This window comes from Oryctolagus cuniculus, chromosome 17 (genome assembly GCF_051225735.1).
Source record: "Oryctolagus cuniculus isolate XC-2025 breed Fujian yellow rabbit chromosome 17, ASM5122573v1, whole genome shotgun sequence".
NCBI lineage: Eukaryota > Metazoa > Chordata > Mammalia > Lagomorpha > Leporidae > Oryctolagus > Oryctolagus cuniculus.
Genome location: NC_142883.1, coordinates 50,889,284 through 50,904,458, shown reverse-complemented (window position 1 = coordinate 50,904,458; position 15,175 = coordinate 50,889,284). Strand labels below are relative to the sequence as shown.

Sequence of the window (15,175 nt, the reverse complement as noted above, 5' to 3'; positions counted from 1 at the left end):
TCTTGCGAGGCAGTACTGAACTTCAGGAAAAACTGGACCTACACCATCTCCCCCACCATCTCGTCCTGCAGTATGCATAAAAGGTCAACGAAAAAGAGGTGTCAATGGTCCTCTTTTCTTTACTCCCAACTCCCCAAATGGGTGGGCAGAGAAGACTCCAGGACAAACATTCAGCCAGATTTGGAGGCTGCAATAATACTACTGCATTTCCTAGCTGAATGTTACATGTACTGCAGAAGCCTACAGGTCACCAAGGGAATTATCAGGTGAATCTTCTGTGTCATAGTGAAGGGACTGAGTGTATACAGATACTATCTAATATCTATTTCTTAACTGGAAATTTCTGAAGGACATATATTATTGCAGCTTAAGAGGGAACTATATGGTATATGGTGGAACTATATGGTATAAAGTGGCCAATTCTTTGCAGCCTTCATAAGGCAGGGAAGAGAACTTTGTAGTTAACCATGGAGCCCTATGAAAGATCACATGGTTAGTGAGAAAACAGCAGGTAACAAACTTGAGATATTCCACCTTGAGGGAGGGTTCACGGTATGGACAGCTGACAGGAGCCAATGGAAAACAGTGCTCCTCAGTGATGCAGGCAGGTTCCCCTAACACACACACCATTAATGCAAAGGCCACATCAACAGGGGTCAGTAGCAGAAGATGGAACTAGACTAAATCATGAACAAGCAAACCTCCCGACACTGGCACTAGCTAGCTAAGGTCTCTACTTCATCTGTCCTACCCTCTGAAATCTTGAGAGTTCGAGTCAGATGCTGAAGGCAGCCCAGCTCCTAACTCTTCACTCCATACTCCAAAGTCTAGAGACAGAAGGAAAAATTCAGATCCCTCAAGACACAGGTATGATCTATGAAAGGGCCAGGACAGGGGAGCCAGCATTTGGCTAAACAGTTAAAGACACCACTTGGAATGTGATGTCTGTATCCCACAATGGATTCTACTCCCGTTCTCATTTGCCTGCTAATGCACATCCTGGAGGCAGCAGGTGATGGCTCAAGTGGTTGGGTCCCAGCTGCCCGCCAGGAGACCTGGACTGAGTTCCCAGCTCCCAGCTTTGGTGTGACCCAGTCCCAGCCACTGCAGGCATTTGGGGAGTAAACCAGCACACAGTCACTTCTGTCTCTCTGCCTTTCAAAATAAATAAATGGCCAGGATTTGGTTTTGAAATGAATTTGAGATCAGTTTTAAACTGAAAACATTACATTTTAGTAACAAAAGGTATCATAAAGTTATGGGATTTGTGTAGCCATGAAGGAAGAGATCAACCATTCAACAGGGAAGGAAGATTTGGCAGAGCAGGTACAAGCAGTTGATAGGATAAGTAAAACAGAGGTATACAAATTATCTCTGGTGAGCCCTCCCAATAAACTTTCTACATAAGGTAAATTCAGAAGGCTAGCTGCTAACATAGTAGAAATCTAAGTGGGATTATACTTTTAATCAGAGTGCAAAGTTTGAAAGGGGCTCTAGAAATTATGAAACCTGTTCATTTTGCAGATTGGAAACTTACTCCCCCTCTGCTAAAAGAAGTTCATTATCTCAAAGATCCCAGATGTGGACCTGGGACAAGATTTCAAACCTTTCAATTTCCAATTACAGTCTCTTCCTTATGTTACAACATTATTTCCAAAAGGGCGGCATGGTAAAGAGTTTGGGGAGGATAACTCTAACAGTACTTACAGGTCAGACTAGGAAAGAGACTAGAGGCAAGAAGACTAATGGAGAAGCAAGAGCAGTAATTAAGGCAGTTAGGTGATTCTTACGATTGAAGATGGATTTTAACAGCCACCATATAAAAGCATTCCAGTATTCAATGACCCACTGGGTGCTACCCGACATGCTAACCAGCAAACAGGCACAGAGCTTTCCCACTCACAAAGCTACAAGGGAGATAAAAGTAAAATGTACCTTATTACGTTATCCGACGTTAACAGCACTATGTGGGGATCCAGCATTTCACTGGGATACCAGGCAGCGTGCTTTAGAGTCAGAGAGGTAGAACTGGTGAAAAATCTCTCAGCGACTGGAGTGGTACTAAAACAAAGATAACAGTTTTCCAAAGCATCTGTAGACACTGGAACAAAAATATTCTAAAGGGAAATTTATTTAACTTTGTTTTTCTTCAAATTTCTTTCCTTAAATCTTGCTGAGAGCATTCAAAAATCTATTCAGTTGATACCAAAGAATCAAAATAAAAAATGTTTTCTAAATTTTCAGCATTATTTTATACAGTACTTTACAGGTGTTTTTTAAGATATAGTACCTACTTGATCCTTTTACCGGCCTTGTAAAAAAACTACCAGGGTAGACAGAATCATTCCTATTTTGAAAATGAGGACATAAGACTTAGAAAATGAACAGTTTAAGGGGGACTCAATTTACAAGTTGTAAAGCTAAAGATGCGTTTCTAGCTTATATCCTTCTTGGTGGATCTTTCAGACTTCCACTTTTCCTATCTGTTGAAAAAGAAATTATATAAAAATGGGGTAGGCACTGGCCTACTGGTTAAGCCACTGACTGCCTGGGATGCCTGCATCCCATACTGAAGTGCCGGCATTTGAGTCCTGGCTCCATTCCCAGTTGAAGCTTCCTACTAATATGCACCCTAGGAGGCAGTAGGTGATGGCTCAAATAGTTGGGTACCTGCCATCCACATCAAAGACCTGGAATGATTTCTCAGGTTCCTGGATTCAGCTGGCCCAGCCCCAGCAATTGTGGGCATTCTGAGGCAGGAACCAGGGGATAGGAGACTTCTGTTTCTCTGCTTCTCAAATAAGTAAATTAAAAATTTTAAAATTATATAAAAATAAAACCTAGATAAACTTCTGGCTCACAGGCAACAGCAGTGCTTTTAAAGTATTTTATATCTACCTAATTGAAATAACTGCCTAACTTTCAATGGGACAGTAATATGATAATTTAGGCAGAATAAAAGTAAAATCCCTCTTCCACTGCAATCACTAATATCACAAGAAATCAGTCTATAAACCACATGGAGAGCTCTAAGATCTCAACAGTAGCACACTAAATACACTTTAAGAACTACTGGTTTTGAACAATGTATTAAAAATTACACAGAAAACACTAAGTGGAAATAAAACTTACCTACAATTTACTGTTGATTTCCCACCTTCAAATTCAGAATTTTTCCCCCATCTTTTAGGTAATTCTAATACCATAAGTCCTTTCATTCCTATAAGTGCTACATGATGTTGTGTCGGACTTAACAAGACTTGATAGATTTCAAACAGGGGTGGGTTTATGCAAAGCAATCTCTGGAAATGAAAACAAACTGGTCAAAATCACTAATACAACAATACTTTAGTTTTCTATAATTGCAGGATAACAAAGCACTCTTGGGCCATTAACTGATGAAATATTTTTCATCATTTACGTTGAATACTTTGATACAAGATTACTGCACAATTTTCCTCCTACTATTTTAGTCTCATCTGTCTACCATTTCTCACTTGCACTTTACATTTTAATCAGATTAAATTGTATTTCTGGAAAATTATGTTTTGCTCAACTGTTCTTCTTGCAATGCCCTCATTTTTTATTTTTAAAAGCTGCACAGGGGGCCGGCGCTGTGATATAAAGCCGCCGCCTGCAGTGCCAGTATCTCATATGGGCTCCAGTTCAAGTCCTGGCTGCTCCACTTCCAATCCATCACTCTGCTATGGCCTGGGAAAGTAGTTCAAGATGGCCCAAGTCCTTGGGCCCCTGCACACTCATGGAGACCCAGAAGCTGTTCCTGGCTCCTGGTTTTGGATCGGCACAGCTCCGGCCATTGCGGCCAGCTGAGGAGTGAACCAGAGGATGGAAGACCTCTCTGCCTCTCCTTCTCCCTTTGTGTAACTCTTTCAAATAAATAAATAAATCTTAAAAAAAAAAAAAAACTGCATATTTGAGGCCAGTGCTGTGGCACAGAGGGTAAGGCTGCTGCCCGCAGTGCCAGCATCCCATATGGACGCTGGTTCAAGACCCAGCTGCTCCACTTTCGAGCCAGCTCTCTGCTACGGCCCGGGAAAGCAGTAGAAGATGGCCCAAGTGCTTGGGCCCCTATATCCGTGTGGGAGACCAGGAAAAAGCTCCTGGCTCCTGACTTCAGAATGGCACAGCTCCGGGCACTGTGGCCATCTGGGGAGTGGACCAGCGATGGAAGACCTCTCACTCTCTGCCTCTGCTTTTCAAATAAATAAATCTTTAAAAACAAAACAAAAAAAAAGCTATACATTTTTGGAGAGTTGGCTTCAAAGCACTTTCTCCCCAAGAAAGTATCCATGATCTGGCCAGGGATATATGTATCTACTTCTACAGCACACTCTGGATGATTCCATTCTAGTTCTTATCGTCCTGCATTCTAATTCTCCATTTTACTTGCTCATTCTACACAATGAATCACTTGAGATCCATGCTTTTCTTCTCTGTAAACTTAGCGTAGTGTCTAGTATACTGATGACTCTACAAATGCTTTGTGAAAAAAGCAAATGAATCCAGAAGTATTAACAAGTGATAACTACTATATTTTATTAAACTACAAACAGTAAAGTAAGATAAAGAATGGCTTCGGGGCCACTGCTGTGGCACAGCGGGTTAAAGCCCTGCCCTGAAGCACCGGCATCCCCTATGGAAGTTGGTTCGAGTCCCAGCTGCTCCTCTTCCAATCCAGCTCTCTATGGCCTGGGAAAGCAGTAAGAAGATGGCCCAAGTCCTTCAGCCCCTGCACCCATGTGGGAGACCCGGAGGAGATGGCACAGCTCCGGCCGTTGTGGCCAATTGGGGAGTGAACCAGCGGATGGAAGAACTCTCTGTCTCTACCTCTCTCTGTAACAGTTTCAAATAAATAAAAATAAATCTTTAAAAAAAAAAAAAGAATGGCTTCAAGAGCTTCTCCAACAGGCAAAATACTGCTTTATATGTGCAGAGTTAATATAAAACTATAAATATATTCAAGGGTTCTGATAAGACATCTTTCTCAGCATCAAATGTCCTTGGGGCCAGCATTGTAGAGCAGCAGAATAAGCTTCCACCTGCAATGCTGGCATCCCATACGGGCACCATGTGGGTTCCAGACCATTGCTCCACTTCTGATCCAGCTCCCTGCTAATGTGCCTGGGAAAGCAGCTGAAGATGGTCCAGGTGCTTGGCCCCTGCATCTACTTGGAAGACCAGGAAGAAGCTCCTGGCTCCCGTCTGGCTCAGTCCCAACCATTGCAGCCATTTGGGGAGTAAACCAGTGGATGGAAGATCTCTTTCTACCTCTCTGTTAACTCTTTCAAATAAATAAAAATAAACCTTAAAAAAAAAGTCCTTGAAAAACTCACGTCCACTTGTACTTCCTATTTCCTAAGACCACCTCAGATTCCCGTTTTCTTTTCTTTCCCTGTTCAGTGAAAGCCGTGAGACTGTCAATGTACTATTTACCTGGTACAAGAATCGCGTGAAGCCAAAATTCTTTTAGACAACTCTACTCTGAATGAGATTTCTTTTTTTCTTTTTTTTTTCTTTCTTTTTCTTTTTCTTTTCTTTTTTTTTTTTTTTTTTTTTGACAGGCAAAGAGGACAGTAAGAAAGAGAGAGAGATAGAGAGAAAGGCATTCCTTTGCCGTTGGTTGGTTCACCCTCCAAAGGCCCCCGCGGCCGGCGCACCGCGCTGATCTGAAGCCAGGAGCCAGGTACTTCTCCTGGTCTCCCATGGGGTGCAGGGCCCAACACTTGGGCCATCCTCCACTGCACTCCCGGGCCACAGTAGAGAACTGGACTGGAAGAGGGGCAACCGGGACAGAATCCGGCGCCCCGACCAGGACTAGAACCCGGTGTGCCGACACCGCTAGGCGGAGGATTAGCCTAGTGAGCCGCAGGGCCGCCTGAATGAGATTTCTACTTACTGCTGCAACGTCTATAAGCCTGCTTTGTTTTTTATTTGTCCGTCAGTGATTCTAATCAAAGTGTTTCTTCTCAAAACAATTCTGAGGCACTTAAGTGGTTCTTCTCTGCTTTCTCCTCATGCTCAGCCCCCAACTTCTTCCTACCTGATTCCACAGCCTAACTCAAACTGAAGAGGCCGCTTTGCTTCTGCTTCAGATACAATTCAATCACATGAGTTCATCTATGAAAATATCTTTATTTAGATTTCTGTTTTTTTTTTTTTTTTGAAGATTTATTTATTTGAAAGTCAGAGTTACACAGTGAGAAGGAGAGGCAGAGAGAGAGAGAGGTCTTCTATCCACTCCCCAATTGGCTGCAACAGCCGGAGCTGTGCCGATCTGAAGCCAGGAGCCAGGAGCTTCCTCCGGGTCTCCTATGCAGGTGCAGGGGCCTGAGGACTTGGGCCATCTTCCACTGCTTTCCTAGGCCATAGGCAGAGAGCTAGATTGGAAGTGGAGCAGCCGTCGGGCGGCTTTACCCACTACAGCCCCATGTTGTTACTGGTTTTAAAATCACTACTTATGTTGTTTTTTTTTTTTTTTTTTTTTTTTTTAAATTTAAGGTTGTAACTCATGGTAAATGGCTTTTCCTCACCAATCTCTGAGGTTTTCGAGATTCTGGAGGACTGAGGGTTGTTCAGTCAACAATATGTACTGGGAGGGGGTGTGTTCCAGGCACTCAGTCAAGTACCTGCCATACCAAAATTAACAAGGCAGACACACACCCTGCCTTAGTGCTTACAGCCTAGAAAAGACAATAGTTATATATCAATTTTGACTGTGTTGAATGCTGCTAGAATACTGTGCGCTGAACATCTGATAGTTATTCTTAACTGAAATTTTATACTAAGTAGATTGTAGGCTGGACCTATTTTCAAAGCTGCAGAAGCAATGCTAGCATCTCATTAAAATCAAAGCACTTTGGACCAGTCTTATGGCCTAATGGGCTAAGCCACAACCTGCAATGCCGGCATCCCACACATGCAACAGCTGGAGACCCAGCTGCTCCACATCCAATCCACCTCCCTGCTAATGCTCCTGGGAAAGCAGCTGAAGATGTCCCAAGTATTTGGGCCCCTGCACCCACGTGGGAGATCAGGAAGAAGCCCTTGGCTCTCTCTGGCCTGGTCCAGCCCAGGTCGTTGGGGAGTGGTCACTTGGGGAGTGAACCAGGATGGACAATCTCTCTTTCTCCACCTCTAACTCTGCCATTCAAATAAACAAAATACATTTAAAAAAAAATCAAATCACTGCTCATCAACAAGAACTGGACAGCAGCACACAACAGATGTCAGACGTTGGAAAGGGTGCCCTAAGTTTTTTTTTTAATCTTTATGAAAGCAGATCATGTATTACAAATAAACATTTTCATACAGCAATGTCCAATCGCAGCAAGCGTCCACTTCCACACGCTGACAACTTACAAAAACAAACCAAAGTCCCTTCCAACTCTGCGGAGGGTAAGGGAAAGACTCCCACAGAGGCTTCCTCCCCGAGGGCAGGCACCTGCTCCCAAGGCGACCCCGGCCCCGCGCTCTCGCAGCCGTCCCGGCCCTCCCCTCGGCCGCACCCCACTCACCACCCCGCTCCAAGCGGTGTGTCCCCGAGAGGACGCCCGCTCCCGCGAGAACCAGCCCACACCGGCCCCCTTGCCGAGAGCCCGCGCGGGGGGCACCTCCGCGACGGCCTGGCCCTACCTGGTACTGGGAGAGGGAGGGCTCCTCGCCGCCGCCGCGGAGGCCCCGAAGGCGCACGACTAAGAACGAGCTGCTTTCCCCGTCCCACAGGAAGAGATCTCCGCAGAGGCCGAAGACCAGGTTCCTCGTCAGCACCTGCGGCGGCGACGTGGGCAGTGATGACGACGTCTGTTTCTCGGCTTCGGCTGGGCTGTGATGTTTCAGTCCCTCCCGCAGCCGCAGGAACACGGCGTGGTTGGGAAGCCAGGTCTGCCACGGCTCACCGTCACCCACGACGCCATCGGCTGCCGCCATCTTGGCCCAACTGCTCGCCTCACTCGGGTTGCTCAGCCCGCCGCGGAGCGCAGCCAATCCGTGGCCAGCCGTCCACCGCTTCGTCCAATCATCGAGCAGGAAGCCCGGAAGCACGAGGCTAGCACGAGGAGGCGGGGCAAAAGGGGGATGCAGCCCATCAGCTAGGGGTATAGCCCGAGGGAGAGCCAATGGCCAGTCCAGGATTTACCCCGCAGCCAGGAGGGGGCGGGATGAGGAAGTCAACAGTATAGAGCCTGTTAACAAAGTTTGGGAGCGCCTGGACGTCTAGCGCCCGTGCAAAAGACTGAGAGCCCTACGTATCTAATTGTTGGCTGGATACTGCCAAGCATTCAGAACTTTCCTTCAAGACTTACCTCTTTCAGTCCGGGCTGGGTTGACCTCACAGCGTTAGCCCCCACCGCCCCATCCTTCGTCTCCGTGTTCTAGTACAACAATTCCCAGAACTCCCTGCGACCCACGTTCCACCGGCGTCCAGAAACTTCAACTCCCAGGGTTCTGTGCGCGCGCTTAGGGGCGGGGCTCTTGGCGGCGACTCACGCGAGGAGGAGATGGCCGGGCCGGCGGGGTCTCCACGCCGCTCGCTTTATAAACTGGTGGGCTCGCCGCCGTGGAAAGAGGCTTTCAGAAAAGTGAGTGTGGGCCCTGGGCCGTGGTCACTGCCCTCATCCGGGCCTTCGCCCCAGCCCCGCTGTGGGAAGCGGGTGCCGCTGGAGGCGACTCTGGAACCCAGGGCTCCCGCCCGTAGGTTTAGATCTGGATTTTCGATTTGCCCGCTCCCGGAGTTTTTGGCCCCCTGGTTTGAGATTGGCCTGGGTGCTCTCAGTGCCAGGAAAACTTGTTCTCGGGCTCGGGCTTCTTTTAAATCTGATGTAGTAGCCGCACCTTCCGAGCCGCCACCGTGTGGTGTGGTTGGGGGGTGCGGGGGGTCCCCCGAGACACGCACCTGTCTGCGTGCGCCACGGGAGACAGAAGTGTTTCTGACCTGGAGAGGAGCAAACAGGCTTAGAGGAAGGGCTGCATCTGCTGGGTGCCAGCAGAATTCTACCCCGCCTCAGTTCTAGCTGCTTCTGAACCCCGCCTGGTTCCTAGAAAGCAACAGTGTGATCTCCAGGAATCGCTGAAGTAGCCGCACGCTGCTCCGGACGCCCGCGTTCAGTATCCCTGTGCCGGCTCCGGGAGCGCCACCTTGGGCAGCACCTCCTGGTGTGGACCTGGCCCAGCCCTGGCTGTGTCGGGCATTGGGGGGGGGGGGGGGGAGGATGAACCATTGGATGGGAGATGTCTCTGTCTCTCTCTGTAGCTCTGCCCTTCGATTTAATTAAATGTATAAATAAAGCGGTTGGTATATTCCAGGAACACAGTGTGATTCTAGAAAGACTGTATAGCACTTGGCTATTGACATTTTGAGGGAGATAATTGTTTGCTATGGCTTCTACTCACGAGAAGCCAATAGTCCTACAACTGGAGTGTGGCAACCAAAAATGTCTGCAAGCATTGCCAAGTGTCCCCTGGGGGACAGAGTCACCTTGAGCTGGGAGACCCTGTTGCACAGGAAAGTCTTGACCACACGTCTATCACAACCACCGCTAGAGTAGCAAGCATGTGGAAACAATATGAAGGGCTTATGATAGGACAGTGAATGCTGAGATGTTAGGCTCCCAACCGGTCAGGAAGCTGGCATGGAAGATTAAATATGAAATGTGGGAATTGCAAGGTGTCCGGCGCATAACAAATCTTCCCAGGCAGACGAATCAATTCACAGGCTTTTATTGGGATCCCGCTCCCGGGCGAGGTTCCCCGGTCCCAACAGAGCAGGGGCCGGGGAAGTCCTGTGTAAGGATTGGGAGGGCTCCTTTTATAGATACAGGGCGTGGGCGTTGAAGGTTGAGGCGGGTCTGATCCTCATTGGTTGACCTTTAGGCACCCGTGGGGACCTTGACAAGGACTTGTCTTCCCCGGAAGTGCGGGTAGGGACTCTCCATTCCCGGAAGTGCAGGCCTTCCCTCCTTGCGGATCCCAAAGCTACCAGAAATGAATGTGGACACACCATTCCCCTCTCTGTGTGTGGATAAGGCCTGAGGGGACTATGCACTTGTAACACTAGTTACAGTTGTAGTTGAAAGTCTGTGTCTACACCTTTCCTTCCATGTTCTCCCAACTAATCTGAGTGTTTTTAATGAAACTGTTCCCCCACCCCCATCTCGCTGCTTTGTCCAAGGGCTGCCTGGAGAGAATGAGAAACAGCCGAGACAGGGTTCTGACCAGGTTCCGCCAGGCCGGCGGCGGCGAGCCAGGCCGAGCCCAGAATGCCCTGCTGGTGCAGGAGGTGATGGAAGAAGAGTGGAGTGCTCTGCAGGCGGGGGAGTGCTCCCCCGAGGCCTCGCCGCAGGTCTGTGTTGCGTGCTCTTTGTGTCTGCTTCCGTGAGCCCTCTAAACAGCACTGTTCTTCACGCCCCCAGCCAGGACCCCCAGCTTTCAACCCAGGCGCTTCTACCTGTAGCACCGGGCTCTTCCAGATCACTGTTCGCTAAATACCACAGCCCTTCTGCGTCGTGGCAGCAGGACCACTGCTGGCACCCCTGCCAAGGCAATGTCACTTCTTGCCTCTGCCCTTGGAAACTTTGATTCCATAGGCATCGGCTAGGAGTCTCTCTCCGTAAAAAAGATGTCTGATTCTGATCTCAGCCAGAGTTGGGGGCCGGATGGGGACAGGGAACCATTTATAGGATATCAGGAAGAGCACCCCTGGATTAGAAGTCAGGAGTTCTGGAATTCCAAACCTGGTGTTGCTCTTCACTCTTCGCTCTGTCTCCTTGAGCTTCATTTTTTACGTTTCTAAAATGGAGAAGATAATGCTGGCAGCGTTAGGAAGACTCTGTCAGAAAGCAAGTGGGAAACCATCAAGGCACCCCAGAATAATGTGCGCTGTTCAGTGGCTTCTGTGAGCCACGGCATGCCGGGTGTTTGCTCTGTAATTAGCACGAGACTAGGAACTTCCCTGCGGTTCTCAGCCTTGGGAGAACATACATGCATTTCACTGCCACCATATCCTGTCTTCCCAAAATCGGGTGCCACGATTTTGACCATTTGCTGATAACGTCTTTCAGCATGACCACATCGCCCCATTGTCAGCGTACTTTGTAGGAGGACTGGACTGACTTTGGGGGCTAAATCGGGGCTCTTCAAGCTCGCCTCCGTGTCTGAGTCATTGCGGGACGTGGTGGCAGAGGGAGACCTCGGACCTCTGACAGCTCTATCTACTCTTGCAGTTGGGGTTGCCGATGGACCTGGCTGTGCTGGAGGAAATCCAACAGGAGCTGATCGACGAAGGTAACCCAGCGAGGAGTCCTTCCCACCTCTGTGCAGTTACCCTGCTGCTGACCGTCCCGCACCTCGGGATCAGTGCCAGACTCCCGTTCCTTTACCTTCGTGCTCAAGTGTGGAATCTCTGGTTTTACTGTGCAGCCTTGGCCATTTCCCAACAGTAACGGGCTCCGGGCATTGTGCTGAGAGCTTCTGGGCCTGTGAAGCTGTTTTCTGTCTGTGTCTGCCCTACAGCGTCGCGTTAGAACAGAAAGCAGTGGCCTCGCACAGGTCACACAGCGGGAAGGAGGTAGACCTGGGAAGCAGAATTGTTTGTGTTACGCCATTTCCCAAGGTTATTTGACTATCCTGCCTCTGCACTGATAGGTCACAGGTAAACCTGTCGGTTTACAGGCTGCAGTGTGTGGTCACAGAAGAGGGCAGTGTCCACCAAGGTGACGCCCACCCGAGAGAGCAGTCAGACCTGTGATTGGCGGGAAGGCGGAGCTTAGCCTTGCCCGCACGGTGAAGCCTCCTGGCTGCCTTTGCCTTGCAGAACTGTCCATCATCAGCGAGTACGAGAAGAGCTTGCAGTTCGATGAGAAGTGTCTCAGCGTCATGCTGGCTGAGTGGGAGGCAAACCCCCTCATCTGCCCTGTGTGTACAAAGTAAGAGTCTTTAAAACCTTTCCCCCACTGTTGGTGAGTGTGGTCTCTCCCCGGCGTTGGAAAGGTTTGGGGAGCCAGATCTGGTGGCCACGATGCTCTGGAATCCCCATTCTGCTTCTAGGTACAACCTGAGAATAACGGGCGGCGTGGTCGCATGCCATTGTGGCCTGTCCATCCCATCTCACGTAAGTGTCCTGCCCCGAGTTCCCACACGGATCTGCTTCCTGGGAGAGCCCCCAGCGACGGGCTGGAGCCCACTGTGCCCATCTCTTCCTAGCTCAGTGTTCAGGGATGTCACGGTGGCAGTCCAACACACATATGGTGAATGTGGTGAGAGTACATAGGGTGTGCAAACTGGCAAACCTCACAGATCTCCACGGGCTCCTCCCCTAGAGCGCTGGCACTGCTTAAGAGAGACCCCAGTTTAGAACTGGAAATGCCCGTATGTGACCTTTCATTAAAATTTCCTGTGTGAAGACACACTTCCATTCAGAATGTAAGTTTTGGTGATCTTTTTTTTTTTTTTTGACAGGCAGAGTGGACAGTGAGAGAGAGAGAGAGAGACACAGAGAAAGGTCTTCCTTTTGCCGTTGGTTCACCCTCCAATGGCCGCCGCTGCAGCCGGCGCACCGCGCTGATCCTGGCAGGAGCCAGGAGCCAGGTGCTTTTCCTGGTCTCCCATGGGGTGCAGGGCCCAAGCACCTGGGCCATCCTCCACTGCACTCCCTGGCCATAGCAGAGAGCTGGCCTGGAAGAGGGGCAACCGGGACAGAATCCGGCGCCCCAACCGGGACTAGAACCCGGTGTGCCGGCGCCGCAAGGTGGAGGATTAGCCTATTGAGCCACGGCGCCGGCAATTTTGGTGATCTTTAAAAATAGGGGAGGTGGTCTCTTACCTGACATGGGGACTGCAAATAGTCAGTGAGTTGAGCCGTTGGTTCCAGTGGAAAATTATAAAAATGAAACATACCACGGTAAATTTGACACCTCTTAAGTTTATTTACCAGTCTTTGAGTGGGGCTGTGCTGGGGAGCTGAGTCATTGTTTCTACATAGAAAACTCTTGTTTGTTAGCAATGGATAAAGCAACTAGTCATACAACTGTAGGATTTTTTTCTTTTTTCCCATCTTTTATGTATTTCAACAGCTTTTAAAAAAATTGATTGGCAGAAGTATATAAATGTGTGTGTGTGTGTGTGTGTGTGTGTGTGTGTGTATAGAGGGAGGGAGAGCGGGCAAGCAAGCACGAGCCAGCCCCATTTGCTGGTTCACTCCCAGCAGCCCAAGCCAGGAGCTGGGAACGTTCAGGTCTCCCGTGTGCATGACAGGATCCCAACTACGTGCCCCACCATCCGCTGCCTCTTAGAGTGTGAATTAGCAGGGAGTTGGAGTGGGAGCAGATCCGAACCAGGCACTCCAATATGGGATAGGCGCATCTTAACCAATGTACCAAATGCCCACCCAACTTTTTCAAAAGCAACTTCCCTTTTTGAGTGCTTCCTGAACTTTCTGCTTCTCATCATAAAACTGAAACTTGATTTCCATCCCCTGTATTACTGGTTGCCATCGGAGTTGCAGTGGCAGCAGGTTCAGTGAGATCTCTGGGAGCAAATGCTGCCAGTTCTCGGCACGGATACACTCGGCCAGGAGGGGCAGGGGCCGAGGCCGGGACCTGTCCTCCTAGCTCTCAAAGTTCAGGAACGGGGGGTGCCCTGGGCAATCTGGAGAGGTGGTGAGTGGACACTGGTTCAGAGATCCTCCCAGCAGCCATGAGCCCACGCAGATCTCCAACTGTGGGGGAGGAAGCCATCCCAGGGAGCCAGTGCTACGCTGGTTAGCAAGAGAAACCAGGATTTTCAGCCTGTCAGCTGTCAGGTAACTAAGACGCGGTTGTGGTCGAACTTTTTTTAGTCTCCAGAGCTGACGGAGCAGATGCTTCGAGCGTCTTTAGAGGACAGCGTGAATGAGCACAGCACCCATTGTCCCCACACCCCTGAATTTTCAGTCACCGGTGGAACAGAGGAGAAGCCCAGTCTTCTCATGAGCTGTCTGGTAAGTCTCTCCTGGGACCCAGTGGTTACCAGCAGCTCAGTGTTGTCTTCCCACTCTAGTAAAAATAATGGCTCCCAAACAGGTCAATGTTTAATGCAGTTTTTTTTTTCTTGGAGGAATTGCTGGCACAGAACTGTGAAGGCCACAAGTCATTTCAGCTGGAGGCCAATCATTGTGTGAAGGGGAAGAGGCAGCCTAGGAGCGGGGCAGGAGTGTGGGGGTGGGGTGGGGGAGGGTCAGGGAGCCCAGCTGCACTGTGCTTGTGTAGTCAGCTCGGTAGTCCTAAGACCCAGTGGGTCACCCTGACACCCCTGCAGGTGGGTACAGGACAGGACGCACAGCAGGGCCACCTTTCAGCAAGTCTTCAGAAGTCCAAGGATTAGTGTCTGGCAACTCAGGTGTGAGGGACAGGACTACACAAGGAGGTACTGGAGCCACCTGTCTTAGACGCCTTAAGCTTGCTACAGGAACCATTATTTCTTATAAGTGATATATTACATATACATATACACACACATATATTAAGGTGATCAGAAAGTTCATAGGGTATGGAAGTAAAATATTTTTATTTTGGCACAAAAATGTCTAAAATCTGTGCACGAGGGGTCTTCAGAAAGTTCATGGGAAACATGTATTATGAAAACTTGAGGTATGGATTTCATAGCGAGAGCTGGTTCCAGGACGGGCGAGCCCACTGTTGGGCGTTTTGGAGGGGAGGTGAGAAACAGGAGGAAGCACAGTGGTTCATCAGGCTCCCAGGGATGAACAGTCAAAGGTAGACATTCCAGCAAGCCTGGGAGGTCGGTCCACCAGCAGCCCCTTTGAGGACCAGCCGCTCTGGCTGAACTCATTCCCACTTGTAACTGAAGCCGACCAGCACCGTCCAGGGTGTAGACATTCTAATTGTTGCCTCAGTGTCATTACTGGTTGCAGCTTCTGGCCACGGATGTGGGTAACTTTCCTAACAGATATGTCCTGTTTCACTCCAGGCCTGTGACACCTGGGCTGTGATCGTCTAGAGCTGGCCTGCATTCGCACCGTTCTCCTGGGCCGACCACAACTCACTCCCTCTCCAGCAGAGGCCTTGTACATAGCAACCTTTAACTTATAATTTATTTTGTATTAAAACTTTTCAAACACCTCTGCTCTTGCTGTTTCGTGGTCTAGGTTGAAAGTCAAGGAACA

At 49.2% G+C, this 15,175-nt stretch overlaps 2 protein-coding genes across 3 annotated transcripts in view; one reads left to right on the top strand and one right to left on the bottom strand.

The window, feature by feature from the left end:
* NUP88 (nucleoporin 88) overlaps positions 1-7,959 on the bottom strand; it is a 33,785-nt gene extending 25,826 nt beyond the window's left edge. For both annotated transcript variants that reach the window (XR_016224250.1, XM_002718840.6), the window contains exons 1-3: positions 7,654-7,959; positions 3,133-3,302; positions 1,936-2,061 (exon numbers count right to left, since the gene is read on the bottom strand). Coding sequence is in view for 1 of the 2 variants with exons in the window: in XM_002718840.6 (XP_002718886.3) it covers positions 1,936-2,061; positions 3,133-3,302; positions 7,654-7,947 (590 nt within the window). In the remaining variant the exon portion in view is untranslated. The remainder of the gene's footprint in view (positions 1-1,935; positions 2,062-3,132; positions 3,303-7,653) is intronic.
* Positions 7,960-8,413: 454 nt separating this feature from the next.
* RPAIN (RPA interacting protein) lies at positions 8,414-15,131 on the top strand. Its single transcript, XM_051825327.3, has 7 exons — positions 8,414-8,597; positions 10,187-10,357; positions 11,238-11,298; positions 11,828-11,939; positions 12,061-12,124; positions 13,850-13,990; positions 14,980-15,131. The coding sequence occupies exons 1-7, from the start codon at positions 8,517-8,519 to the stop codon at positions 15,007-15,009; spliced, it is 660 nt and encodes a 219-aa protein (XP_051681287.1). The 5' UTR covers positions 8,414-8,516; the 3' UTR covers positions 15,010-15,131.
* Positions 15,132-15,175: the final 44 nt, after the last annotated feature.

Coding starts and splice junctions, on each gene's coding strand:
- RPAIN (XM_051825327.3), top strand. CDS start 8,517: ATGGCCGGGCCGGCGGGGTCTCCACGCCGCTCGCTTTATAAACTGGTG. Junction 10,358..11,237: donor CCCCCGAGGCCTCGCCGCAG/GTCTGTGTTGCG, acceptor CTACTCTTGCAG/TTGGGGTTGCCGATGGACCT. Junction 11,299..11,827: donor ACAGGAGCTGATCGACGAAG/GTAACCCAGCGA, acceptor TTTGCCTTGCAG/AACTGTCCATCATCAGCGAG.